We start from the raw sequence: 25,021 nt of genomic DNA, 5'->3' as shown, positions 1-25,021 counted from the left end.
TATAGGGAAAACATTTGCCTTTTCTGGCAATGGAAATGGGGAAAAGAAATATGTCCCGGGAAGCTGGTAGGCTCCACGCAGAGGAAAAGCACTTTATGAGAGCAGAATTATTAGCAGTGCTCCACTGAGCTGATTTGGAACAGGTCCATTGTGTTTTCAGCAACTGGCAGTTGGGATTGTTACAATTCCTTGGCAAGGACAATAGAAAGATGGTTGTTTCCGGGGACATAATAAAAGGGTGAGCCCCGGCTTTTGCACACTGCATTTTATAATTGCGTGCTTGATGTGCACAATTGGGCAGCACTGCCGTACTTCCCTTAATCCGTCTCTCTCTCTCTCCCCCCTCGCTTCCTCACCCTCCCTCAGAGCAGCAGTAGCTGCTGCAGCTTTGGCAGCTCATCGGGGAGAGAGAGCACCGAAAATGAAAAGAGTTCAGCTCTCCCATTAACGTTTTTCCCAGAGGATTCATTTCACCTGCTTCTCCAGTTTTCCCAGTAACTTTTTTTTCACCCTTTAATCCAATAACTATGGAGTTATTTCACATTTTAAACCCCTCTAAAGGGTTTTAGGAATGGACTTGCTCTCTCCTCCTCCACCAGACTTTTTTTTTTTTTTTGACAAGTCAGAAAATTGTGAAGTAAGCGAACAGAGTAACTGAGAGCTGAGAGGGAGAAGACGCTTCCATTCTTTTAGTGCAGCGGGCTGAGGCAAAAAGGCCATTGTAATGGTAAATCGCATGCAGAAAGGAAGAAAAGACTGATAATCAATCACAAATGAAGCATTCGTTTGGATTTTGGCAATTTACTGGCCAGGGGCTTTTAAATCCATAAACTTTTTGTTTTGGTTTGTTTTTTTCCCTTTTTTTTATTTTTTTGCCCCATCCTGAAAAGTGCAGTTTTCATCTGCTGAAGGCAGAAAAAGATCTTTACCGACATTTCTCTCATGCCCAGAGTACCTGGGAATGGGGACAGCTGAGTGCAGAAGCTAAGATCCCGAGGGAGAAGCAGCGTGCTGAAATGTTGATGGGGCTGTTTTTAACTCCTCACCTTGGACTCCGGCTCTGAAGCAGAACTTTCCACCTCAGGCTCTTCTTGTTCCTCGTATTCCGGGATGACTTGTGGTGGGCTTCTGGGGACTTTGATTTCCAACCTGGTCGCTCTGTGACTGCCTGAGTGGGTTTTGCATTTGCTCGAGTATGTGATTAGGACAGATGAGGATGTTAGACAACATTAACACCAGCATATCCCCGTCAGAGTGCAGCATCACCCACAAGGGCAGATACATCTACCTGGAGGCACTGCTGCAAGGAGGGGCTCCATGGGGATTTACGCTGAAGGGTGGGCTGGAGCACGGACAGCCATTAATCATCTCAAAGGTACTTTTCTCATTTTCTATGCCATGCAAGCAAGGTGGGAGTGGTGCCCCACTCAGAGGGAAGGAGTTGTGGAAGTAACACTGAAATGTTATAACTCAGGTTGTATTTGGCTAGGTTTTTAAGTGCTGAGCACCTCTTCAAGTCAGCAGCTTTGCTTAGGAGCTGTGGATTTGAGAAACACAGGAGAGCTCTTGGCATTGTTCAGCTATCCAAGTGCAGGTTTTGTCCCACAGAAAGCATCGTGGCTTGCAGAAATTGGCTGTATTTATTTCACTGCTATGAATGGGAGGGAGTAGGGGACTCTCATGAAGTGATCTTGTGTGGTGAAGTCGTGGCATGTCTGAGCATGGTCAGCAGTCCATCCCCAGCACTCCTGAGGTAAAACCAAGTGAGTGCTTTCAGTCACACGGTGCAGTGTTGGCTAACTAGGAGTGTGTGTGTCAAACAGTGCAGCAACTACTTGAACCTGATTGCTAAGTGTGTAGTTTGTGCTGTGCTGGTCGTTTTGCTGCCCTACTTACTAAGTATCTGTTAAGTATGGGGTGCCTTCAAGATGTTTATTATTTAATGCATGGGTATTTTCAACAGCAGCATAGTTCTCAAGGATATTTTGAGGGGGGAAAATGGGAGAAGGAATTAGTCGTTCTCATCACAACTGGTCTGTTATCCAGGTACCTCAAGATGCAGGTGCTGAAGACCTCGGATTTTCAAAAGCAGCACCTTAAATCTTTGAATATCTGAAATATGTTTGACCTATGGTCCTAAAACTATTCAGAAAATAGGATATAGGTAATTCTGAAATTTCACCTCTAGTGGGTCCTAACCACATTTGTCCTGTATAATCAATCTGGTGCATTCTGTGTTTATAGTGTGTATGTCAAGCTACCAGTGCACAGAGAGACTTATGTCTACTCTTAGTCCCTCCTGCAAACTGGGATGTCTGTGGGGAATTCGATGGATCAGAACCAGCAGCAGATAAAAGAAAATGCTGATACTCAGAATCAATGGTGTTTAAATCCTTTGCAATTTTCAGATCCCCTTGCAACTCCCTGTGCAAACACATTCATGTGAAGACTGTTAGTCACTGAAGTAAATTAGTTGTGATTACTACATTTACATGTTGAAAGTTAAAAAAAAAAAGGGGGGAATCCCATTACAGTCTTTTCATCATAAAAGGATTTTAGGAATTTCACTCAATCATCTTTCTTCCAGGACCTTCTAGGAGGCAGTTTGGCATAGCCACAGACAGCAAAAGCAGCCTCACTGAAATGAGGCATATAATTTTCATTTTATAAACGCTTCGGACTAATACAGGCTGTTCACTGTTCCTGACAGTTGTGAGGGAAGTTTCTTTTTTGCTATGACATTCTTTTCTGATGTAAAAATCACACTCCCCCTCTTTTTTCTTTTTTTTTTCTTTCTTTTTTTTTTTTTTTTAATTGGGGGAAGGGAGACAGAGAGTATGGATGATGGCTCTGGCTGCTGAACACTGCTTAATCTATGGGATTTGGTTTCCACAACAACCAGGCCCCTTAATGTCAAACATGCCTGGAGTGTGCATAGTATGACTTGTGCCTGCCTATCCTGAAATAATGCTGCAAAAATGTGCTGGGTTTTATTTTTGGTTGGTTTTTCCCTTTTTCTCCTTGTAGTCCCTGATCAGTTTGTGCCATCAGCTTCAGCATTTCAGTGCTTTGCTCATTCAGGGGTGATGCAGAGCTGGAGAATGGCTGCATGTGAAAGCTCTGCTTTCTGGAATTCAGGCAGCTCCCCGTTTCCTGGTTTCCAGTTTCTACTGAGAAATTCCTCTGGTGCTTCAATTCACTATGAGCTCTTCAGAATTAATTGCATATTAGTCATTTAGTTAATTCAGTATTCCTCGCCTGAGCGTACTGTGAAGTAATGAGGAGCTGTGGGGAAATGATGAATTATGTTACAGGTTTAATTCTGTACAAGAGTGCTTGGAGAATCAAAGAAAGTTTTAGGTTCAAAGGGACCATTAAAGATGCAAGCACTGGGAATGATCCCACAACAGTTTTAAATAGTACTACGTATCAATACCATAAAATGTAGATGTCAGTTTTTAATTTCTGATTTTTCATAGTTAAGAAGTTTTATTTTCTGTTTTTGTTTTATTTCCCTGTTCTGTTGGCAAATAATTATTTGTATGTCTGCTTACCTGTCTTGTTTGCACTGACAGAGTGGTGCTAAATGCCCTGAGAATAAATAGAACTGGATATTTCAGCAATTATCTAAGCTGGTGCTCCTGACAGCTTGCAACAGGACTTAAAACAAAGTAACACTGATGTATTGTTCTGGAATAGCAGAGAGAGACAACAGGTCTGTGTGAATAAGGTAGCCCTCAGAACTGCTGGGGACCCGGACTGCTGATGTGTCTCAGATTCCCACCAAAGGCTTTAATGGAAGTTCAAAACCAAGAGGAGTGAATTCACAAAAAGGCCACATGCACAAAAACTGGTTCTCACAGCCCTGGGCAGCCCTTGGGAAGGACATGTTTCTCCACCAGTAATATGCCGAGAATTTACCCAAAAGTGAGGGAAACAACAGTTGGGAGTGCAAAAGTTAGGGCTGTGTTCTCAGCTGGTAGGAGGTGCTGGTACAGAGAGCCAGCTACCAGAGCCTGACTATATTTTTAGTGTATTTTTTTTAGCATTGCCTTCCAAATGAGAACAGGTTATTTGCTCTCCGTGCTGATTTGGAGGGGGGGAGGTGGCTGAGTGCACACGTGGGCACGGATAGGCAAACTCCCAGTTAAAACCAGTAGTAAAGCTCCGCTGACTCAGCCACGGTGCTCAGCACATCGTGCAACCCAGCCTAACTCAGCTCCTCAGAAGTGTGGGGTGTGCAGCTAACGTGAATTTGTGTAGCTAAAGCTCACAAATTTTTTATGTTAATGCTGCTCTTTTTTTTCCCCTGTGCAAAGACAGCCCTACACTGAAACAGTTCCATGGCAGCTGATTGTAAGTCCTCCAGGCAGCTCTGTTCATCATTCCTTTTGCTGGAGGTGGGAGCAGACCATAAATTTATTACATCTGACTCAAGTTTTTCCCTGAGACAAGCCTCAGAAGAAAGGTCCGTGGAATCCTCCCAGCATCTGTTTTTGTTGTACCAGCAGGAAAGGAATGGAAGGATGGCAAAAGGTAGTTAGTTGTATGTTCCTTTTGTGCTGTGCCTCAGGGAAATGTCCAAAACTCATGACCTAGAGGAGCACCAGAATGTCCCTGGGTAGCAGTGGGACAGTGCCCAAAAAGAGGCAAATTAACACTGTGTATTTTCCCTTTTATGTTGATTCTGTGGTATGAAATGTAGTCAATGACATGTTGTCAAATAGTCCTTTGGCAAGAGGGTTCTCAAGTTTTTAATTACTTTCATTTTTTTAGAAAAATAGGGCAGTTGCTTGTTTTGTTTTTACTGTTTAAACCCATGTGTGCTTAAAAAGTAACTCAGTGTCCAGCATGTGTCACTAAGGCTTCAAAATGAGTCGAAATCAGGTTCCCTGAAGTGACCTCCACTCCTCTGTTTCCAGACCTTGGGTCCTACATTTGAATTTCTGATTTTTTTTTTTTGTTATACCTGTTTAGCAATTTAGAAGCCTGTAATTTTGGCCCGATTTTGGGGAGATTTGCTTGCAGTGGAAATTTCATTAAACAAGTGGTTTCTTCATCTGGAAACAGAACTTAAATAACAAATGCCAAAGTGATCACAGGTGATACCACCTTTTTAATTAGAATCCAGTATTCTATGGCCTTAAAAATCATGATAATACCTAGAAGAAAACCCAGATTTCTATTTCCAAATTACTTTTTTGGCTCACCCTTAGCTGCAAGATCAAAAAAAAAAAAGTAAAAATGAAAGCCCGGACTGTTATAGGCAGTAAAGGCAAGCTGGTAACAGAAGGTTTCGTTCCCTCTCAATTTTCTCTAAGAATTTTTAACCTAAGGTAATTAATGTTAATCAGTCTCAACCATTTTGGAGGCAAGAGAGGTATTTCTGTGGTGTGTTTCTCCTCTCTACACAAACCTTTGGAACAGTTCTGGCTGTTGTAGGCCTCTGAAATGCCCTTTTATTTTGAGCTCGGTGTTGACAATGCTAACAAAGGAGTTGTTTCTCTTGCCTAGGAATTAAAGCATCCAAAGCGTTCTCCCTGGGACTGTGGCTGTGTGGGAACACTTTTCACATGCTGTGCTCGAGTTCATGGGTTCCCTTCACTCAAAAGGGCAGGTCGTTTGCAGGCACCTCATGCCAAAAGCATGACACAAACTCTGAGGTTTACTTCTCAGCAGGGATGTAGGAAGCAATAAAAGTTTGATAATAATGGGAATAGTTTGGGACAGAGCCTGAGAAATAATCCGGAATTCTTGTAAGATGTCTAAACCTTGTCTGGAGCCTGATGCAATGAACAGCAGTGGGGGCTTGCAGGAGCTGGACCTGCCTGCCTTCACAGGGGCTCCTCTGCCTGTGCTACTTCTCTGGTATTTTTGGCTGGGAGAGCTCCTAGAGCACTCAGTAACGTGCGGTGAGAATTGTTCCACCATTCTTGACAAAACAAAACTCAAAAGGCCATTCTGTACCCAGCTGGTCCACAGGCACTTAGCCCTGTCTCTGCTCCAAAGACTGGGAATCGGTGTTCTCCCAGTACCAGGAGCTCATAGCTTTTCTGCTGGAACGCCCAGAGCCCCATAAATGAAACAAAATTACCTGATGCACTGACAGGCAAAATTGCTTTGCATCTGTCCCCGTATCCCTTGGTGTGACAAGTGGCAGTTTAGGAACTGTTAGCCTTTTTGTAGGGCTGCAGGCACGAAACCCTTGGCCCATGCTCACGTGAGGGACACTTCTCTGAAGCTGGCAGCCATGAGAAACTTGTTGGCATGGGCATTAGGACATGAAACTGAGCCAAAGGCATGGTGACATCTTCTGTGATTTTTTAAAAAAATTATTTTATTTTTTTTTAACATTTCCACGATGTTCCTGTCTTTATATGGACTTTATTTTTCTCCTTCCTGCTGAAGAATAGCTCGGGGCCTGTGTTGTTAATATAAAAAAACCAACCAAACAAACAAAACCCTTCTCACCCTTGATGTCCCAATATTCTGCAAGTGGGCTGGTGATAGTGAGGGGTTCATGGTGCAAAAATCATCTGCTGGCACATCTGACCCTTGTGGCAGGCAGTGCACAAGGCAGATGTCTGATCCCAGGTATCAAGGGAGTCTGGATGCTGCAGACTGGCAGCTACTGCTGTAATTGTCTGGGGAAGCAGGAGGCAGTTCCTCACCACTCTTCCTAGTTTCTCAGGGCTCACGTTAGGGCCTCTCTAAAGACTGCTGATGCCAGCACAAGGGACAGGATCCCTACCTTTTCTTAAAGCCACGGAGTTGCTGCATGAAAAGGCTTCTATAGTCAGCCCCGCCATTAGGCTGCTCAGTGTTCTCCAGCACAAAAAGACTTCTGTTCCCCTCCTTCCACAGCACTGAATGAGCAGCCGCAGGCAAACCCAGTGCCTGACGTGAGCAGAGCCTGGTGGGCGCTGCTGCTGCTCCAGCAGGGCCAGGGGCAGCTTTCAGACTGCTGAGGGGACAGTGCCAGCTGTGCCCTGATCCATCACAGGGAGCCTGGCTGCAGGGAATTCATTGCTTGTCCCAAGCCATGAATCCCAAGGGGTGCAGACCGCTCCGTTATGAACGTGCCTGTGGAAGGAGATGATGAAAGAAAGGATTTCTCTGTGCTGAGGAGAGGTGGGGACGGTGTTTGCCAGGGGTTGGTGTCCAGTTGACCAGTCATGCTTTATAGAGTTTCCTCCTTAGCAGAGGTCAGCCCAGGCTGTGAAGTTTTGGCCTAAAACCCCAGAGACAGCTGCTCTGAAAGATCAGGTCTCTGCCCCTCACTGCTTCCACAGCAGCAGCATGGTCCTTCAAAGTCACAGAGAAGTATAAGAGAAGAAATATTTTTTTCTCAGGACAGAGAGGAATCCCATTGTGATAAAACGTGACACGTGATCCTTGGGGTCAAGAAATGAAGCCTTCATAAATCCTGCCCTGGCTTTAGCTTACATGAAAGATTAGACAGAAAAATGCCACATATCCTTGTTCCCTTGGCTGTGGCAGATACAGCCAGAGTTGAGGTTTAAAAACAGATCCTAAAACGAGACCCAGCGTTTCTATAAAGTAGATGTTTGCATGTGAAAGGGTCCACTACTTTCAGCCTTTCCCACAGTTCTTGGGAGTCCAAGGCATAGGAAGAAAACCCATCACTGATAATAGAGCTGGAGCTGAGCTAATCTCATCTTAAATTTCATTGGTGTTTACCTTCAGGAACTTTTGGGGAAGCTCAGAATTGTGAAGCATGAATCCAGCATAGGTCTATTGCATGGGAAATATTTGACCAGTGACAGGATCCCAGGGAACAGCTGGAGCTGTGTCAGGAGCTGGTTGGGAATACTAGGAAAAGGTTCTTCACCCAGAGGGTGGTCAGGCACTGAACAGGCTCCCCAGGGCAGTGGCCATGGACTCCAAGCCTGCCAGAGCACAAGGAGACAAAGAGCACTTGGACAATGCTCTTGGGCACACGACGGGATTCTTAGAGTGGTCTTGTGCAGAGCCAGGAGTTGGACTTGGTGCTTATGAGTGCCTTCCAACTCAGGATACTCTGTGAACTAGTCAGAATTGGGAGGGATCCGTCAAAGTGAAAATGAGGTGAACTGTCATTTGCTTTCCAGTGAATGCTGGTGTTTGAAGGAACAATGTCCAGAGGCCTTTGAAAATAGACTGCTAAGGCAGAAAATTTCTGTAACTCATTTATGTGCTTCCAAAGCCTTGAGTGAATCCCCATCCAGTGGCAGCAGAGAGAGCATCCAAGGCAGTGCCAGGAAACCCTGAAAGATGTTGGTACCCATCAATACCAACTGAGTACACCTGAGAGGTGGAAAAAACCTTTCCAAACTTACTTGTTTTAAGTAAGAGAAAGTTGGTGTCCACTCATTCACACAGCTGAACTGGAAATAGAGAGTTCCCGTCTTTCCAGTTTTAGCCAGCCACTGCCTATATCATAAAAAAAACCCCAACAAATAAATGATTGCACATTTCTTGAAATTGAAACTGAAGTCAGGAAAAGAGCAACAGGAGCGGAACAAGAGCAGCTTATCCAGGACACAGCTTGTTAACATCCTAACTGGTATTCAAGCCTAATACTAATTTTTCACACTTGCATTAAAAAATTCCACAAAAAAAAAATCAAACCTCAGTGAAGAATGATTCCTGCTGATAAGAAAATCACTGTGCTTAAATTCATTAATAGAATAGGCTGTGGGATACATTTCAAAGCACGGGGTGAGAAATAAGCTCCCAAATCCCATTAAGAAATAACAGGATTTATGTGCATTCCTCCCATATATTAACTTCCCCCTCTGGAAACGTCTTGTGCTGAGCTGGTGCCATTTTTCGGGCAGGTGCAGCGTTTTGCAGTTCCCACAGACTGGCCAGATAATCTGGCAGCCTGAAAGCCATTCCCCATTCTCGGTCAAGAATGGGGATTTTCCAAGCGCGCTGGAATGGGGGGTTTGGCAGCCAAATGCCGCGGCTGGGTGTTGTAGCGGGGCTCGCTCACACATTCTGCAGTGATGCCGTCAGCAGCCCCGGCCCGGCCGCATCCGCCCCTCCCGTGTTTCCAGCCCCGGCCAGCAGAGATCCAACAGATCCCGGGGTTTAACAGCCGCTGTCGGGAGCGGGGCCTTTCCTAAACGTGACATTTGGCAGCTCAAGTCTTCGGGGAATTGGTTTGTAGGATCAGCGAGGTCTGAAAATTTCTCAGTACTTGTGGAGAACTACTGAGCCCCTGAGAAGGAACGTTCACTGTAGCCCTAGGGAAATTTTTACCTTGGTTTTCTGTTGAGCTTGCGAGCAGGATTTATTTTCTCTGTCATGGTAGTGGCAACAGGATAAAGGTAAAAGGTACAACCCCTTTAATGCTGTTTATGAGTGTAATAAAGAAATCAGCTCCCAGGTGGTTGGAATTTACAGTTGTGATACAATCACGAGATGTAAGTATAAAACTCCAAATGTGGAGATGGGTGAAGAGTGAAGCAGGAGTGAGTCTGCAAATGCAGTAGGGAGTTCACTACCTTGTACAAGAATGTTGCTTGAGATTTATGCATCATTCGATACTGAATTTTACGATGTTTGCAGTGGCACATAATTGCTGGAATAATCGTGCCCTTGAAAACTTGCAGTAGTGCCAATCCATTATTGCTTTCTTTTTAATTTTTTCCGTAAAAATACGTGTTCTTTAAAGGAATGCTGCATTTAGAAAAGTGGATTGGTCTCCAGTGTCAGACCTCATGTTTTCATACACTGATTGATGACCAGTCTTGCCAGTAGACTGAGATAGACCCACATCTCTCCAATGCAGTCTCACAGAAACTGGGAAATGAGCTGATGGTATCCAGACCAAAGATCTGGCTGTCTTCCAGGGGCAAATACATAGCAAGACACATTTGCAGTTTCAAGAGAGGGGCTCCAAACGGAGAAGGAAATGTGAAACATTTGGACAGTGAGGGGTGGGGTCGTGGGGGGAATCTTCATTTTCTCAATGGTCCCTCTCCCCTCCCTCCTGCCCTGCTCAGTTTGGTGTTTGCTTAAAAGCAGTTGCCAGTGTTTGTTGAATAGTGTCAGCACAGAAGGGATGCAGCCGCTGACCTGACTAAAAGGCAACAGCAAAAGGTTAGCAGAATTAGTCTTGTACTGCAGACTTGTATTAATAGTTGTATTGTGGGGTTGTTGGCACAAACTCTGCAATTAAATAAGTTGTTGGCACTCTTCCCTAGGTTAAATTACTATGGCTGTTCCCCCTGCTTGCAAGTCAATGAATACAGCACTTTTGGGGAGGCAAGTTCAAACATTTTTGTTCTTTGGGGATTCTGCACATTCCTGGTCTCAAGCTAAGAGGTTTCTGCTGGCTTTCCAAGCAGACCTCTGTTGTTGTTCCGTCTCTGCAAACAGCCCGTGCAAACTAATGCTGGAATAACCAAGCAGGGAAGGAGGTGGGTGCGGGACAGACACCACAAAAGACTGATGGAGAAACAAATGCCCTTAGAAGAGGTCCTTGCTCTCTCCCCTGCCCAGATCTACGGATGTTTCTTAGCACTGGGATATTGTTGGAGAGGATTAGTTTTCCATCACAGCTTCATCAGGGGCAACTTGGCCTTTCTGCTGGGCCAAAAACACAGCCACACACACGGGAGGGGAGGGACTCCCTGCTTCTCCTTGCTCATACGTGCAGAGCAGCTCCTTTTTCCAGCCCCAGGCCCTATTCCTGCTCCTGCTTTAGTCACTGGCAGTTTGGTTTGGCCCAGGGGTCCCCACCCTCCTCTGTGCCATTCTGCGGGGGCCACTCTCAGCAAAAATACCTCCACAGTTGGAAAAACTTAGGATTTCCAATTTATGAACAGTTCCTTCTGCTTTGGGAACAGAAGTTCTTGCACTTTTTTCTGAGTGTGCCTCTAATGTAGCAACGCTTGACCTGCCAGCAGCACCTGTGTCCTCACCTGTTCACTAAGGGGTGCATCCAAAAATCGCTCGTCCCTCCATGTATCCAATACTTTGGGGTAGCAATCTGTAAACTTCAGGCACAAGAACTGCAGGTGCTTCAGTCTTTCTTTTCCTGTGGCCAGTGTGGAAAGGCAGCAAGACTGTGGGGTGACTCTGCTCTGTACAGTCTGAGCTGAGAAACCTGCACAGAGTACATCCAAGATTTCTAGGAAACTGGTGCTATGAAAAAAAATATCCGGGCACAGCCTTCATCTGTGCTTTCCTTAAGACTGGCTGTTCTTTAAACAAGTGTTGGACATTAATTATGAACTGCAGTTAGATGTTTCCCTGCCCACCAGGGACATGGGCTTTTCCTGGTTTATGGAGGTTGATGGAGACTGAGCCATGGACACACCAACAGAAGCTGGAGGTTTGGAGGAAGGAGTAAGGAGAAACAAAATTAATCGTGCCTTAGTGGCACATAATTTGCTATATTCATCAGCTGCTGAAACAAAACATTCCTGTGCTGGTTGGAGCTGAAGAGAACCAGGGTGAGCATCTGTTGTTCTGTAGGTTTTATTCTCAGGTTGGGATCTCGTCAGCTCTCTTTAGCTTAACAGGTTGGGCTGTGTCACCCCTTGGACGGAAGACTTTGCAAGGCAAAGGGAAATGACACAAAGTGGCTCAGTCTGTGGTCCTGCTTCGGCTGAGTCAGTGCTGAATCACTGAGCCCTCGGGATTTGGGGGAGAGGGTGTGATAGCACTGCTCTGTGAGACCTCCTGCCTCTGGTGAGGGGATACTACAGAAGCTCAGGCAGTGGCATATTGTACTGGGGAAAAAATGTGATGATGCCACAAGCAAAATTCTGGTCGGGATAAATCACACGTCAACAGCAGCATTATCATCTTGAATTTTCCTGAGTCACATTAAGCCCTCTTTGTAATTCACGGGGGGTTGTAGTCTGCCCCTGTGCTTTTGGTGACCAGTTGTAGACCAAGCACAATCCTCAGTCAAATGTCTTTGGTTGATAGCTGACTTCAGCACTCCAGAGCGAGTCTGCTTCTCTTTAGGGTAATTTGAAAACGGGACTAGTATCCTGCCTTTCCCAATAAAAGCATTATCTTCTATCAAGCCTGTGGCCGTGGCATTCCTCAATGACTGGAAGGGAGGAAATCAATCCAGTGGCGCTTGGAGCCGAGTTGTCTCCTTGCATCCCTGTGGGATGTCAGTGGGCAGCTTCACAGCAATACCTGGAAATCTGCAAGGTTAGTTTGTTGTGCCATAGGATGGCTTTAAAGTGCTTCCTATCGAGGTAGTTCCAGCAATTACCTCTGTATCTGCTACAAGTTGGGAATGTGGGAGCTAGATAAGGAAGCCAAAGTTAGAAAGACACATTTTTGTGTCGGAGAGATGAGAGGCTGGGCCTTTCCAAGCTCTGTAGCTGTCCCTGCAAATTCCCTAGCCAAAAAAATAAAAAAAAAGGGAGAGAAAGAAAAAACCCAGATGGATAAAAGCAAAGTGTGGTTGTCTCATAGCTGCTCAACAGGCAACCCTGAGATCCCTCTGGCAAGAGCAACTGAAGCTGAATTTGTCATTGTTTGGCTTGTGTCACCCAGCTGGCCGGGTCAGAGAGCTTCTCTGACCTGAGCCCGCGAGTGATGGACGGGTCTGTGGCGGGCATTATCACAGCATAATCACGTGGAGTGAAAGGAAAACCCTCTGTGCCTTTCTTAACTTCGTCTCACCCTGTTCTCCAAATCTTTAGGATAATACATCTTTTCTTATTTTACTCTGAATCTGCTCATGCTTCTGTTGTGTAATAAGGTTCTCACAGCAAAATATGGTCTGGAGAGTAGTAAATGGAATTCTTCCAAGGATCTCCGAAGATCTGCAAGGATTCTGTTGCACTGCTAAAGGAAGCATTAATCATGGAAATATTTCCTGCTGGGTTGTAGTGCGCTTTCTGATTTCCTCTGTCCCTCAGGCACCGGTGGAAATTGCGTCTGATAAGAAGGTGGTGGTTTTGTTGGTTTTTGTTTTGTTTTGTTTTGTTTTTTTGCTTGTTTAAGTTAGCTAATTTGGTTTTGGAATGGAACAGAGGGTCTGTAACTTCTTAGTGGTATTATTGCTCTTGCCAAAACTAACAGCAGCCAGGAAGAAAAATGCTGGAAACCCAAAGACCCTGGTCAGGAGGAGAACAGAAGAGGAATTTTGCTGGCCTGGGAGCTTATGAAATTCCTTTTCTCTTTCTGTGTATCTGGATATGTGTGTGTTGCTGTCTTGGGGGCAGTGTAGGAGGAGAAGTGCATTTGGGACAGGCAGTGCTGGGAGTTTGGTTGTTCACTTGGATTTACAGTTTTTATTTACTCACAGCATATTGAACACAGCATGAATACTAATTTTTAATGCACGGAAAACTTAAAGAACGTAGAATTATGTAATATTCTGTATAAAGAGACTGGTTCTTGAGGACCCTGAAGCAGTATCATGGCAAGATGGGAAGAACAGAATAAAACAAGGGACTCATGCCAAACAGACAAGTTTTGTTTGACCCTGTGTAATAAATGCAGGTGAATTTTGAAATGAAAATGATCACCAAAACCAAACCTGAAGTATTCTGCTTTAAAAATGTCAAAGTTAAAAATTTCAACCCTTCAAAGTTATTCCTGCTTCCACGCCTTTTAGGGATCAACACCCCTTACTGCATTTAGCCTGCATGTGGAAGGAGCCTTGTTCTTGCCACTGGAATCCCTACAGCAAAATAAGGGTGCCCCACTCTTGTCTTTTAAACTAAAGCTCTGCTTGAATGTGGAGTAATTTAGCTCTCATCCCACCTATGAATGACATTCCTTATTATCTTTGGGGCTTATTTTGGCCTTTTGTCTTCTGGTGAAGTGGAGCTGAACCTTGCCAGAATCCCCTTTTAAGACCTTTTCTTAATAGTACAAGGGATATCTTAAGCTCCTGGGAAAACTTAGGTAGTGAGGCAGAATTTTCATAAAGGAATGGATGAAATCACTGGATATTATTCCTGTGCATGTCATATTTCTAATGGAGGAAGATATTTTGCTTTCTTTATTATTATTGGTAACTGGAGCTCAGTGAAAAATGGATTTTCAGGTCACTGGATGTTAAAAAAAACATTTGCTCTTGTTTCAGATGGTTTGTTTCAATAACATTTTTCATTGTGACAATTCCCAGAGATAGCTTCAACTACTAAAATAAAATCAAATTATGACACGCTAATTTAAATTGAAAAATTGTAACTTTTTTTTTTTTTAAATAGTGGCCTTCAGGCTGTTTGCTTTGCAATTAATGTCTTACCAGAATCAGTGTGTGCTGGGAAGTGTTTTCACTATTAACATGATACCAATCCGATACAATCACCTAAGTCACACAGGCATTAGAAAAGTTGTTGAGCAGTCTTTAAAGCAGAGTAGATGAGAACTGGATTTGCAGGAACACTCAGTGTCCAGGGAGGTTTCCTTATTTGAACACTCATTAAAAATCTGGCTTTCTCACTCAAGTTCCCTGTTGGCAGCTGCTCGTATTTATTCAAAGCCGGAGCTCTCAGCCGTGATGCCTTTCCACCCGGAGGGGACACTGTGGCCCTTTGCCCGTGAATGCTGCAGTGCAGAGAGGCAGGGAAAGACATCCTGTGAGGACCGTCATGCCCAGGTCTGCCCGGGGGACTGGAGTTCCCTCTGCCTGAGCTAAAAAGCTCTGCTCTAAGCAGGAGCTGGGTAAGGCCAGGAAGGAGGCACTGTGTGCTCAGCATCTGTGCTTAACTTGGGCCCCACACAGCCCCGGCTGCCCAAATCTTGTTATTTCAACTATTCCAAATAACTTGTGAGATTTGTCTCTAAGTCTAGGGATAGCACTAATCCAGGCAAAGAGGTTTTGGCAGTGGAAGCGACTTGTGAGAGTGGAGCAGCTTTTCTTCAAGCCGGTGTGTGTCCACCAGTCCGGGGCTTGTGTGCGGTGTGAGCCACTGGCTTTGTGCATCCTGGAAGTGTCTAAGGCTGGGCTGGGCAGGGCTTGGAGCAGCCTGGCATAGTGGAAGGTGTCCCTGCCCATGGCAACGGTGTGAAACTACGTGGAAAGGTTTTTGTGCTCCTCTCCAACCCAGACCACTCGGTGATTCTAAGGTAGATACACCCCTGCGGGCTCCATTCGCATGGGTGCCGTAGGTTTGGGTTACAGTGACTCAGGCATCCAAATGTGCCTGTAGCTTGCCACACCTTGCTGGATTTTACTGGCCTGGTGGAGCATGCTATGGAGATGGGAGCTAGCTGTGTAGCAGAGCCCTCGAGCAGCAGTGTCAGCCAGAAGATCCCGAGACTCGGTGTTCGTTCCCAGCCTTGTTCTCAGTCCAGCGTCGCTGTGGCTGTAACTCCCAGCACGTGAGCCCTCGCCCTCAGGAGCCGCCTTGGCTGAGGGGCCCGGGTGGCAGTGCCCCTCCTGGGCCAGCCCCAGGGTTAACCGAGGACAGCGCGAGGGTGCCGGCTCCAGCCTCGCGCCTCCCCTGCCCACGGCGCGTGGGAACGGCGGGACGGCCTCGGAGGGAGCCTGGGGTGGGTGCGTGCGTGTGCTAATGAGGCCCAGAGGTGCTGCCAGCCCGGCCTCTCCAGGGCCCTTTGCACATGAGTGCCCCAAGAATGCACCGGCTATTCAACGGTAATAAGTTTTCATAAGCACACGTTTCTGACCATGGTAAATTTTGTATACCCATTCAGCTGCTAAAATCCATGGAATTTGACACTGGGGAAACAATCGCATTTGAGAAGAGTTTGTACAAAGGGGAACTCACATTGCTTCCCAGCTAGAGCTCTAGCAGTTGATTGGCTTTTCTAACACAATATCACACATTTATTCCTTAAGCAAGATTAAAACTTTAGAAGAAGAAAGATTAGTCAGCAAGACGGGAATAGAAAACATTCTTAGAGAGTTGTATTTTCCATAAAGAATCATCTGTTCTCCACAGCTGCAAAGCTAAAAGGACATTTTTTTCTTCCACAGTTTTGGATAACAGAGGTCTGCAAACACACAAAGGGGGCCTAATCCATTCTCAGCTTAGAAATACCATTGTTTTCTCTAATATTACCTATGTGGGTAAAGTAAAACATGCTCAAGGGTGTGATTAAGATGAACAAACAGGAAAGAATCATGTTCCTAGAGGTCTTGGTGTCCCAATACCCAGACAACAGCAGCAGATGCTGATTTGCCCAAGGGGTTTTCACACTGAAATGAGGGAAATGTGGTATCTTCTCCATTAGAAGAAAACACAGAATCTAAATCATGAAAAATCACAGGTGAGAGAGACCCAGTTAGCATCAAGGAGTGACAGCCATCACCACGGCACTAGCAACAAGGTGTCATCCCTGTGAAAGACAAAGAAAGCTCTTAGATTGGCTCTCTTGAGTTTCCTGGGTGAAGTGCTGAAGTACAGGAGACAAAATCTTATTCCTCACACTGCTGATCTGATATCAATTTACCACAATAACTACTCTCTGGGAAAATAAACATTAGCTCAGCAGAAGGCAAACTGCAAAACACAAAGAGGTGGAATATTCATAAAATGGTGAGCAGTCGCTCAGCTTGCACAGGAGCACTTAACTTCCTCACCCCAACGGCTGGAGCGAGGTGAGAGGAGTTCCTGGGAGTCATTAACCACAGATCCATTGTTCATTGGAAGCTTTTGCTATGGCGTGATGGATACTTCAATAGCTGCGTGGGAACTGAGGGAGATTAGGAACAAATAATAAAAGTGAAACCAGCTCACAGGTCTGATCCTTTCTGCACTGTGGCCTTGGGCAGTTTAATTCCTGGGCAGTGAGGAAAGTGGTGTGGGTCAAGAGAAGGGGCCCTGCAGCAGGACCAAGGGGGTGCTGCTTACAGTCCATTCCTACCTCAGGCCCTCACTTGTGCCCTCCTTTACCTAACTTCTGTTTTGGGACCCTTTGAGGTCTTGCTGCTGGCACACAGGAGATGCAAGATGAGAGCACACACATGACAGAGTTTCCTAATTGTAGGTGATGGGCCGTGAGAATAAGATGGACACAAAGGGCTTTTTGGGGTGTTGCACAACAAGGGCTTTGAAGAAATACATACCCTTGAGTGCCTCTGTGAGGGGCATGACAAGTGTCAGGGTAGGAATCAGCTCTTGGAATTATCCTGTAGTAAACCTGGAAAGAGTGAATGAGGTAACAGCAGTGTTTCTTCTGCTACAGCCTGGCATGAAGCGGAATTTGGTTCTGGGTATTTAAGTGTGATGGATGATCATTATTATCTGCTTGGAGAAACAGAGACACGATGGCAAAATCATCCAAGAACAGCCTTTGGGAGATGGCCAATATTCCAAATCAGTGTGCTTCGGTACTTAACTCCAGATGGATTTCCCCTGTGTGCATTTGGGGGCCTGGGCTTTTATACACTGATTTCTTCTCTAGACTTTCTGAATGAAATAAGCTTTTAGGGGACTGTGAGGTACAAGCCGACACCTAAACATATTGTGAGCATTTCAGCGAAAGCCCTTGTTTGAAACAGCAGTTTTTAAACCAAAGCATAGGGCTTCAGTTTTGCCAGTGTTTTACTTTTTTATTAGGCTAGGGAGAAGCCATACTTGGAGTTGCACTAAACCTGCAGGTTCTCTGGCTGTGTTTCACCCTGCCTTCCAGTCAAATTGGCATTTGTCTCCTAGTTCCAGAAATGTTACTGTGATGATGATGTGTGAAATGGAAACAAGACAATTAGCGTTTCAGACAGGCCAAGCTGGCACTGGAACCAACTGACTTGAACTCCAAGGGAACAAATCTGACGTGGAGCCCATTCGGGGTAAACAAAAGTCTCAAAAGAGCAGCATGCCTTTTATCTCTGATCACGGTGGGTTAACGACTGCTTGTTAGTCCGAAGGTGTTCTCTCCTTCCCCGCATGGAAAAAGGAATGGGGTTTGCCCTTTTTACTCAGGTTAAGAGTTTTGACCATGAAGTGATGAAGCATATGCTGTGAGCTATTACAGCTTCTTTGGCAAGTGGCAGGGCAAAGTTGTTCAGGGACTGTGAGCACAGGAATGGATGATAAGAGCCTTTTCATTTATTAATCACTTTAATTCACATCTAAAACTCAGCCAGCTGAAAAATAACCAGCTCTGGAGAATGGGCACGTAGAGCTCAACACGGTCAGCTCATAGCTCAGTCATGACATCCGTGTTTTACTACTTGTACTTTGGGACGCTGTGCCAGGATTAATGACTCTGGACAATGCTGAGAAAGTGTTCATTATATGCCGAAGTTTATTAGATTAACTGACTAAGAGACATTTGTGGAGATCTTCACTGGGATGCTGCCAATCCCATGTTTAAAATGGAATAGTAAGTGTTTTCAGTTTAACAAACAAAAACGCATCAGTGGTAGCTGGATGCTGAAGGGAAAATGTTAAGCTTAAGGTGGGATTTTTATTTTTAATTTTTTCCCCCCCTAGAAAAGAAAAGTTTTAGATCGATTTATGCAGGAAATAATTAGTCATGAACCTGTGTTATCATGCTGAATGTTCACACATTTAACACATTTTTGGCTGTATTTTAGAAGCCTTCCAAGACTTACATCCCCTGTAGTCCCTGGAGAGGGAGATGGCAATAGATACCTTGGACAGATGGGAGAGCTGGTGCTGGGAAGCTTCTAAACTCCCACAGCCTTTCAGGAGGAGAACGTTCAGGGTTAGAGACAGCCATCAGCCACGTACAGCTGTCCTTGCACCAGGGTTAGCCTTGCTGCTACTTGGAGTGGAAGGAGAAGGAGAGGATTTAAAACATTTTCGTTCATTAAAGTATGACAAAAGACCTTATTCTGCCCCCAGGCATGCAGCCCACAAAGCTGTTTAGGGCCTGAAAGGATCAATTGAGGCGATCCAGAGGCAGCAGGACAAAAGACCTCGGGCAGTGTAATTAGCTAAGTACTGCATGCTGCTCCTTCAGTCCCCTCTCAGTTAATCAATAGGGACAGGGATGGCTGGCTGGAAAACATCGCTAAGATCATGCACTGGCTGCAGTCACCTGGGCTCCTCTGAAAGCCATGACTGGTTTCTGGGGTTTATGTGTGTTTGATCAGTGATGGAAAACAGCTTCCCCACAGATGGACATCCAGACTCAGCAATTCTTGTGACAAATGGTGACAGTGCCACTGGCGAGTAGAGAGGAGGGACTCCATCCCTGCCTTGCACACTGTTCAGCTCTTGAGGACAATCACCAGCACAGAGTTAGATCTGCAATGTAATAGGGATCTCTAGGATCCAACAAGAAGTCAAGAGGACACCGTGATCACTGTGCTGTTTTCATACTTTGTATTTTGGCTCTCCATGCAATGAAGGCATTAATCCTGACCTCAGTGAGGGTCAGAATGCAGGAGAGAATCAAACTGCTCTGGCTTTGTTCAAATCTGGGGGTCTGTCCTGTCAGCAAAAGGGAGTTTCAACTAAAAGAGTCAGCTGATTCCTAATGCAGCTTGAGGAACAGATGCTGGGATTTTATTGGAACTGGTGCTCTGTGCAGCTTCTCAAAGGGCCAGCACTGTACTTTTCTAATTACTGTGTTGGCAAGGGTGAGAGCAAACAGCAGCAATTCAATATTAGTGTTCCTCATAGTCTCTGCTGGGACATCTGAAAACTCACCCTTGCAGCCTTAAGGTTTGTTGTCCCATTTCCCTGTGGTTTTGTTCTTCTCCTGCCAGGCCCTTTGAACGTGAGCTGGTCTTCAAAGCTCATCCAAGCTTTTCACAAGTTCAGCACAGCCTGCTTTGATACAGACTTTGATACAGTGCTTGGTTTTCACCAACTCACAAAAAGACACTTCCTCAGAGAGAAATGGTATCTTTAAACATTTAAAAGCCTGGAGGAAGGGTTGCTGCTGGCCCTCTGTAGCCATAGCAAAGGACATACCCATTCCAAGTCCTCTCACAAAGGGATTTTTTTCCCTGAAAAATCCTTCTGTGTTGTGATAATGAGGGACGAAGGGACCCCAGGCAGGTGCAAAGGAGTGCTATTGGTAACCCCTTCTGCATAGGCCTCATCCAAACCCCATAGAATGGAAAAGGCATATACTGAATTTAGCAATGTGTGGTCAAGTCCCTGGAAGGGTATTAATTAAAATAATTCCAAACAGAGCAGTGTCTGCCGCAGTATTTCTGCTTTGAGGTTTCCAGTGTACTTTTTGTTCTTTCCCCTTGGAACTTTTGCGCAATCTTCAAGTTTTCTACGGCTTGTCTCAAAGCTGTTGTTGCAAAATTGTTTGCCAGAAAGGACATTGTCATCATTCACAGGATCTATTTTTAAATTCCACCAAGATTCCTTAGGTGAGAATGTTATCCCAGAGAAGTGTACATCCCAGGGATGCTGCGGAGCGATGTGGAGCTGAAACAATTGACCACATTCACTGAAGTGGTGGGGAGACCATAGGGAAGCAGTGTAGTTACCTTCTCTGGAATTTGGCCAGCATCCCAGCTACCACTAATGCCTCTGTTCTTGCAGGAATGTCCTAGGATTTTCATTAATGCATAATTCAGCTTATAAAAACATGTGCCTGCTGCCTTATCCCCTGGAGCCACGGCAATTAAAGAAATGCTGTGTAGTGGCTGGCTTTAGCAGGCACATTCCCTTCCTTTCTAGTTATTCCTGCTTCTCGTCTCCTTCCTCCTCCCACCCCGGGATGCCAGGGTGAAGTTTCCAGTGCATTGTGTGAACGCTGTGAAGCAGGAATACAAATTTTCAACGGTTAAGGCTGAAGCTAGGAAAAAGGAAAAGGCCATGCACTGTACGGATATGAAGGACTCCATGTACCCTGATTCGTCCTCACCACATGTCTGTAACAATGCCTCCAGAACCTGGCACTACATGCAAGAAGAGAGGAGGCCAGCGAGCCAAATGGCCTTCTCATGATGCAGGAGTTAGGGCTCATTTTGTGTCAGACATAAAACTGGAGTATGGAATCTTTGTCATCCAATTCTTTCCTGACATCGAGGACCCTGCGCTGCCAAGAGGGGAACACACCATTTCACATCACCCTTTTTAGTGAGTTAGTGGGAATCTCGGAGATGTTTGTCCTGTCAGTTTACATTCAATGACATTTCTGGAAACATAAGAGCAGAAGAGCATCAAAAGAAAAAAAAAAGGGACCAAGTGGAGGAGCAGGTATGAAGGGCAATGCACATGTTCAATTTGTGTTTGCAATACCTGTGCGGGACTTGTCCCTGGTACAATATGGTAAAACAGCAATTTGAAATCCTTCCTCTAGAAGGGTTTACATTTACATGTCATCCTGGAGGTGCAGGGCAAGGTGTAAATCCAAAGCATGCAGGAAGGAGGAAGACAGCAGACAACGTGCCTGGTGTTCTTACAGGTCTGTCTACTTCATCCATCTCTGTGGCACCTGACAGCTCTGGAAACCTGGACCTGCCTCAACGTGAACAGCAGCTGAATTCATCTGTGTGTCTACTGCAGCTAAAAAATAGTTCTGCCAAAAAGTGTCCGGCTTGGTAAATGAATAAGCTTGGAAATGCAGGTAGAAATTCCCCTCCCTAAAATGTCTGGATAAGGCAGTTCCAAGCAGGATGTGGCTACTTCAGAGGATTCAGGCAAAGAGAGGGATGGGTGCTGTGTGTGATGGTGAGAGTGGCTTTAGGGAGCACCTGTCCCTGTCACCCATATCTGAAGGGATTGTTTTGAAGGCAGAAGGGAACAAATGTCTCTCCTCACACCCTGGCAGTTTTTTGCACAATTATGTCCATATCTGCAGTATAAAATTAACAAAAAAGTTCCCGGAATGCTATGAAATACCTTGTTAATCACTAGCTAAGCCTGCTCTTATCATCTTAGTTTCCAAATTGCTCCAGCATTCTCTTGAGCTGCTGAAAAACCCTCCCATACAGGTTAAAGACATTTTTGCTGTCCCATGGACAGGGAATTTCAGGGGCTTTTGGGCAGTAGTTAAAGAATTGACGCAGAGCATGAACAAAATCAATTCAGTGCTTATTAACATGAATGTTATATAATTTTTAGCAGCATAAGGTGCTTTCAGGACAAATTCATAGGGAATGTGCTCTGAGCCACAAAGTGAACGAAGCTGTCGGGAAAAAGAGACCTCAGAGACTGTCTCTGACAGAGTGGGAAGCATTGAAAGACATCAGCCAGACAAACTGGGAGGGTCAGGACCCTTTTCCTCTCATTTTGTGTGTAGACTGAGGACTGGAGCATTTCCTGATGAGCTTGCCTATGTTTTCAGAATTTAAATTCAGGAATAAGGTAAACACTGCTTCTTAAACAATTTATTCTCGCTTTCCCACACAATAGAATTTATTCAAGCATCTCCCTTTGAACCTTTCAGATCTTTTCTGTGGCTTAAGGGCAGCACTGCTCTATTTTCACAACACTAGTAATAACTGAAAAATTACTTCCAGTGAAAAATGAGTTCCCTGGAAAAGCAGTTGTCCCCTGGGTGTGGAGCAGCCGCGGGGTGGCAGCAGAGGACAGGGATAGGAACCTCAGGAACTCGGCGGCCAGTGCTGGGTCTCTCCCTCCTGGGGAGATGGATCCTACGTGTTGCTCCATCTCTCTCCTGCTGTCAGGATGGCCAGGAAGCACTTCAAGACATCCGCACGGCCAGAGAAACAACAGGCGCTTCAGTTCCCGTGCTCCTTCCCATTTGGATAACCTGCTACACAGAGACACCCATTTTATAGAACTAGCTGCTGCACTTGGATTTGTGGAGCTGACCATCCCTCTGAAGATCTCAGAGGACGAGTCTTCCTTGGAGACAAAAGAAACTGGGAAGAAGGTGGCAGAAGGGTGAGGTGACAAGCTGATCTGTAGGCAAGGAAAAGGAATCTCCCTGGCTGTGAGTCTGGCGTCTGCCATGGGCACTAAATTCACTTCAGACAACCTTTTAATAATTACAGAAGGCTGGGGGAATAAAGAAAGAGTGATGTGATTGCCAAGAGTGATGTGATGACAAGGCCTTGGAGCGTGACATTCCTCTGTGTGGCGCTGAGCCGCGCGCTGTTGCCGTCCGTGCTGTGCTCCGAGGGGAGCTGTGGCCGTGGCATTGTGCAGGGTGTGTGACCCAGCGCTGAGCCAGGATGCTGGGCTGAGCCAGCCCTGCTCCTTCTGGAATATCCCTTAGCTTTTCCTTCTCATCCCTAGGGGTGCCAGCGGTATACTCTTTGCCCTGAAGGACACCTCTCTGAATGCTGAACTGAGTTTTATTTGCTTTTGGCTGCTTTAAGCTTTGATCTTCAAAGAGTAACTACAGAATTTGATGTCTGATTCTCATTAAACGGAGAGAGAAGTGCATACCTAAATCCCTTTGGCAGCTATGGAATCCTGGCAAGAGTTCCAGTCAGTTCATCAGCTGCATCATCTGTTTTTATTTCCTGTCAGATACAGGCTATTTAGTGGTTAATGGTTTGTATTACTGGGCTCAGGGAAAAAGAAGAGCATGATAAAGAAGGGCAGAAGGTAAAAAGGGAAATGATAGCATCATGAGGCAGAGGACGACCACAGCAGAGGAGAATGAAAGCTGTGGAGACAAGTGGGAAGCCAGAAATAATGATGGGAGGATATCCAAGAGCACTTCCTTGTGGTTGTAGGAAAGGGAACATGGCCGTGAGAGGAAATACCTCAGTGCTGGGGACGTGGATGGAATATGAAAGGTCTGGTTTGGCATCTGGTTTGTGACCTCAGTCGGAGCAGGAATGTGGCTCCAGAACTTCTGTGTGGTGCTTTCTGTGACCCTGGAAAAGTTACATAAACATGGCTCCTGTTTTTATTCCTCTTTAATTTAGGAACAATACTTCCTGCTGTCTCCCTGTGGTGTTGAAAGGTCAAATTAGCTAATGGAAGGAAAGTTCTTGAGGATGATTACTGCTGTTTTCATTGCTATCATTATTGCTATTTATACTAGGTATAATGGAAGTGTTAATATTGGGGAAGGCAAATAAGGGAAAGAGAAGTGGCGAACATCGAAAGCAGTAACTGGCCATGCTGGGGCCAAGGATCTGTCTACAGGAGAGATAAGTGCTACCTGTTCCAGTAGCCAGAAAATCCCATAGCTTTAGATTCACCTAATTTATGGAATTACTTGATTGCAGGGTGGATATTCTTGACATTTCTGCTTTGAGTTCATGTGAGCAATATGCCAAGGCAGGAAGTTCACTGCCTAATAATGTGATGAGAAAAACCCTTGAGAACTGTATTTTGAGAGCTGCTGATTGCCTCCTTTCTCCTCCAGACTGATCCCAGGTGTGTACATCCCAGCCATATTTTCTTACCTGGGAATATTTTCCCATATTACCCCAAAATGAGACAATCCCAAGAAAGTCTCCTGGCAGCTGGTCGCCCTGTCAAGCCTCAGGGGGTTACAGCAGTATAGGTCATAAAAGCAAGTACAAAAAAAGCAATACAAAAGTCTGGGAAAACTTGTTCAACATCCTGCAGAGAAGAGCGTTTTGCCATTTGTACCTTGATTTTGGAGCAGCCAGGAGATTAAAGCAGTGAATTCCTTCTATGGCTGTTCCTGTGACACTAGGGTTGGCTTTCCCAAACCTTGAAAAGTTGTCCTTGGAGCAGGGAACAAACACAATTTTGCAGACACGTCTCCAACTGGTCTGCCTTCCTAGATGGCAAAAGAAGCCAGAGGGAGGGGATAGAAGGTACAGAAGGTCGTGCAGTGCACAGCAAAAGAATCTGCCAACAGCAACTAGCAATGACATGTTCCTGTGCTGATCCATTTGCACTCAGTGCCAAAGGGAGCCTTTTTGAGGCGGGCCAATTCTTGCACCTTTAGCCTTTTTGTGAGCAAATGGTAGTCCATAGCATCCCACAGTTTGAGGGATGCACTGCAACCACTGAGGGCTCTTTGGAGATGGTGTGTGTGCTCTGTACAAGTGCCTGTGGGAAGGGTTGGGGAACAGCTAATGCCACAGACTGCATACCCTAAGATCTGTAGGGTTCAGGCAGTGCCTGGACAGCACCTTACCTCAGTTTTAGTCGTAATAGCTGCTTCCACAGGCCCATCTCCATTTCTGAGGGATGCATGGCACTGAGTGAGGAGCACTGAG

General features: G+C 45.4%; 1 protein-coding gene across 1 annotated transcript in view; it reads left to right on the top strand.

Moving 5' to 3' along the window:
* SHROOM3 (shroom family member 3) overlaps positions 1 to 25,021 on the top strand; it is a 110,631-nt gene continuing 85,610 nt past the window's right edge. Inside the window, exon 1 of the mRNA XM_062494055.1 lies at positions 1 to 1,375. Coding sequence (XP_062350039.1) covers positions 1,211 to 1,375 — 165 coding nt within the window. The 5' untranslated portion in view covers positions 1 to 1,210. The remainder of the gene's footprint in view (positions 1,376 to 25,021) is intronic.

The sequence above is a fragment of the Cinclus cinclus genome, chromosome 5, assembly GCF_963662255.1.
Source record: "Cinclus cinclus chromosome 5, bCinCin1.1, whole genome shotgun sequence".
NCBI classification, from domain to species: domain Eukaryota; kingdom Metazoa; phylum Chordata; class Aves; order Passeriformes; family Cinclidae; genus Cinclus; species Cinclus cinclus.
The sequence above is the reverse complement of the archived record's forward strand: the minus strand, read 5'-3'. Positions and strand labels throughout refer to the sequence as shown.